This window comes from Piliocolobus tephrosceles, unplaced genomic scaffold, assembly GCF_002776525.5.
Source record: "Piliocolobus tephrosceles isolate RC106 unplaced genomic scaffold, ASM277652v3 unscaffolded_19132, whole genome shotgun sequence".
In the NCBI taxonomy this organism is placed as follows: Eukaryota; Metazoa; Chordata; class Mammalia; order Primates; family Cercopithecidae; genus Piliocolobus; species Piliocolobus tephrosceles.
The window spans coordinates 1-4265 of NW_022301124.1; the positions used below are offsets into that span (position 1 = coordinate 1).

The following is a 4265-nucleotide window of genomic DNA, read 5'->3' on the forward strand; positions in this document are numbered from 1 at the left end:
ATGGGTCAAATACATAATGGTATAATTTAAAAAAACATCTTTAGAAGCAATCACTCCAACGGCCCTTCCTGACAGGTCTACCACAGTCCATTTGAAAGCACTCATATGGCCGAGCGCGGTGGCTCATGCCTGTAATCCCAGCACTTTGGGAGGCCAAGGTGGGTGGATCACAAGGTCAGGAGTTCGAGACCAGCCTGGCCATGGTGAAACCCCATCTCTACTAAAAGTACAAAAATTAGCCAGGCGTGGCGCATGCCCCTGTAATCCCAGCACTTTGGGAGGCCAAGGCAGGTGGATCACCTGAGGTCAGGAGTTTGAGACTAGCTTGACCAACAGGGAGAAACCCTGTCTCTACTAAAAATACAAAATTAGCCAGGCATGGTAGCACATGCCTGTAATCCCAGTCACTCAGGAGGCTGAGGCAGGAGAATCGCTTGAACTCAGGAGGCAGAGGTTGCAGCGAGCCTAAATCTCGCCATTGCACTCCAGCCTGGACAAGAGCGAAACTCCGTCTCAAAAAAAAAACAAAAAAAAAGTTTTTGTGAAGTTTAGAGAAAATGCATGAGGTATATGTATTTACTTACGGTAAGTGCTCAATAAATGATGGTTAATATTACTATTAGACCCATTTTGCTATTGGGGATGCTACCATCTTTTGCAAGTTATGTACTTCCTAAAAACAATTACACGAAGAGAAGCATGACTCATAATATGGTAGTCTTTTTCACATAAATTCAGTAGTTACATTACAGGTTCAACACAAGAGTTCACAGAATAATACAGATATATATATATATATATATATATATATAATCGTGCCAAGCTATACCTAAATATTTACCAGTTCAGGGGGCTAAGGGCATCTATTTACTTTTTACGAGCCCTGGAAAAGTTGGGAAGCTATTTATTGGTTTTATAATAAAGTTTACCTAAAGCATAAAATCCAGCTCTTGCAAGCTGCTCCTTGTTAACTGAGTATATCCATGTCCCAAAAGTAATGATCCGTGCTTCATAATCTGCCATGGATGGATTTCTTGGAAGATTTGTTGAATTTGGGAAATTCCTATCAGAACTCACAGCATCAGATTCACTTCGAATATTAAGATTCCGGCCCAAAACAAAGAAGCAATTAGGAAAGTGTCGCCTGTGTTCTGACCAGGCACGATCACAAGGTTCCCAATTTTTCAGTTTTCCACCACAACAAAAGCACTGCACTTGGTCACCAATACCTGTGTAGTAGAGTCCAGCACTTGCTAACTCTCTTGGGGTTAGGTGAGCATAGTCTGGCCAGTTCTGAAAGGACTTTAATCTAGCTTCTTCACTATACATGGCAGGGTTCCTTGGGTATATGGTGTCTGATATATCTACAACCTGCCCAGTTCTCAAAAGATAGTCTGCATGTGTCTCAGATGGCCTGTCTAAGGCAAAATGATTTCTGCTTCCCAGATAGTTTTCGACTTTGTACTGACCATTCTGGATACCAGAATTTGTAGACTGTGTGGCACTATTTTCAAAATAAAAGCCATTGATAAATCTGCAATTTGGGGATACTTTCCTGTGTCTTCCAACTGCTGAGTCTCCATATTGCCATCTATCTACAGCTGCATGACAACTAAAGCACCGCACAGTATCTCCTTCACCAGTATAAAGAAACCCTGCTCGTGCCAGTGTTGATGCTGAAACAGGACTACTACTTGGAAAATCTGCAAAAGTTTTTAATCTATTAAACTCTTCTACAAATTCTTCTTCCTTATTGATGTCTGCAGGTACACAAGTTTTAGATCCTTCAAAACTGTTAAAAGTCATCTTCTCTTGAAAATAGGACTTGTCCACCTTTTCTAAAAAGAGAACATTATATTAGAAAATCCAAAACGTGAAACACAAGCAATAGACTTTTGTTATAGGAGCTAACAAATTATCACTTATGACATAAAAATAACTACACAACTGCTAAGAAACATTCTAATTCTAAATACTAGGGTTTAACATTACATCATTCAAGTCATAAAGTAAAATCTAGCATTTTTGTTTTCTCTTTCTGAGGAAAGTAATATTTAAGCAGGCAGAATAAAACTAATAATTTTTAAATGCTTATTTTACATAAATATGTAAACTGTGATGCAGAATATATTATAATTATTAACCATGTCAAATCATTAATTAGGAAAAACATGAAAGAAGCATAAAATATGCAGATTATTAAAGTCTGTGCATAATTGTTATAATGAATCATTATATATTCAAGGCATCAAAGTTCAGTTTTTACAAATTAAAAAATGTTCAGAATGTTAATGAATTAATTTTTAATATTTCTTTGCTTAGCAAAATATGTTTCAATCATAATATTGGTTCCAATGTGTTCTTTAAGAGTATGAAATATTTCTGATTTTCATGCATGAACCAGATCCCCTTTTTTGTTGTAACTAGGTAATTACAGATATATATGTAACACTGCCCTCTAGAGAGTGGTTCAGGAGAAACTCTAAATACCTGCAAACCTTAATTGCTTTTTTTTTTTTGCCCATGACATACATGTACCCTGCAGTTACTTTTGCTATTCACTGCCCTTGGTAGCCAGGCGCAGTGGCTCACGCCTGTAATCCCAGCACTTTGGGAGGCCGAGGCGGGCGGATCACAAGGTCAGGAGATTGAGACCATCCTGGCTAACAGGGTGAAACCCCGTCTCACCTAAAAATACAAAAAATTAGCCGGGCATGGCTGTGGGCACCTGCAGTCCCAGCTGCTGGGGAGGCTGAGGCAGGAGAATGGCGTGAACCCAGGAGGCCGAGCTTGCAGTGAGCCGAGATCGCAACACTGCACTCCATTCTGGGCGGCAGAGCGAGACTCCGTCTCAAAAAAAAAAAAAAACTTCCCCTTGGTCAAGTAACAATCTGTTCAAATGGAAGATAAGTATTGTTGCAGTCTTATTAGAGCTGCCAAATCACAGCTGTGTAATTTTAACCCAGATTAAATACTAAAGGGAACCCATTAGGTTATGAGAAGGATAGCAAGACAATTTATCTTCCAAACCTAGACATTTCCCAAAGTGAAAAATCACACTAGCAATAATCACACTGGGACAACAGGCATAAATCGGGGTTGCCCCACACAAACTAGAGCATATGGTAACCCTAGCTATGAGGCAAACCTGGTTCTCCAGAATCTCCCGCATTGCCTGATAACGTGCTCAATATAAACTTGTCAAAGGCAAAATAATGGTAACAAGGACTCTGTCTCTATATTATATGTGCATTAATTGATTTTTTTTTTTTGAGTTGGAGTTTTGCTCTTGTTGCCCCAGCTGGAGTGCAATGGCGTGATCTTGGCTCACTGCAACCTCCGCCTCCTGGGTTCAAGCGATTCTCCTGCCTCAACCTCTCAAGTAGCTGGGATTACAGACATGCACCACCATGCCCAGCTAATTTTGTATTTTTTAGCAGAGATGGGGTTTCTCCAGGTTGGTCAGGTTGGTCTTGAACTCCCGACCTCAGGTGATCCCCCGCCTCGGCCTCCCAAAATGCTGGGATTACAGGCATGAGCCAATAGGTCGAGCCATTGATTTCTTGAGAAGAATTAGCCAGCTCTTTTGCCTTTATGTTGACACAATATGTCTTAGAATTTAATCTCTTTTGGAGTAATGTTCAACACAAAGCAAGCTGGCAATGGACTTCAGTCTTTCCTGGCCATGTCAACTTATAGTGGTATTAACTCATACCTCAACAGCTGAGTTATATCTGCATAAAACTTTTGGAATAGTCTCCATGACTTTTGATGAATTATCATCTCCTAGATGTCTGAAAACATTCCAACATTAGCTTCAAGGCCCTTTGTTGAATCAGCATAATAAACTGAATGACAAAAATCAAGATTCAAAGAAACCAAGGCTGATCAAACCCCTTGTTCTACTCTTTTCCCTCTTCTCACTCTGCACTTGACTAGTCTTAAGAAAAAAACCGGCCGGGCGCGGTGGCTCAAGCCTGTAATCCCAGCACTTTGGGAGGCCGAGACGGGCGGATCACGAGGTTAGGAGATCGAGACCATCCTGGCTAACATGGTGAAACCCCGTCTCTACTAAAAATACAAAAAAACTAGCCGGACGACGTGGCGGGCGCCTGTAGTCCCAGCTACTCGGGAGGCTGAGGCAGGAGAATGGCGTGAACCCGGGAGGCGGAGCTTGCAGTGAGCTGAGATCCGGCCACTGCACTCCAGCCTGGGCGGCAGAGCGAGACTCCGTCTCAAAAAAAAAAAAAAAAAAAAAAAAAAAA

General features: G+C 41.1%; 1 protein-coding gene across 1 annotated transcript; it reads right to left on the reverse strand.

Annotated features, from left to right (window-relative positions):
- Window positions 1–844: 844 nt before the first annotated feature.
- On the reverse strand, window positions 845–1998 carry LOC111532918 (E3 ubiquitin-protein ligase XIAP). Its single transcript, XM_023199877.2, has one exon. The coding sequence runs from the start codon at window positions 1804–1806 to the stop codon at window positions 901–903; it is 906 nt and encodes a 301-aa protein (XP_023055645.1). The 5' UTR covers window positions 1807–1998; the 3' UTR covers window positions 845–900.
- Window positions 1999–4265: the final 2267 nt, after the last annotated feature.

Bases quoted from the DNA above. Each gene is read 5' to 3' on its own strand.
- LOC111532918 (XM_023199877.2), bottom strand. From the start codon at position 1,806: ATGACTTTTAACAGTTTTGAAGGATCTAAAACTTGTGTACCTGCAGAC.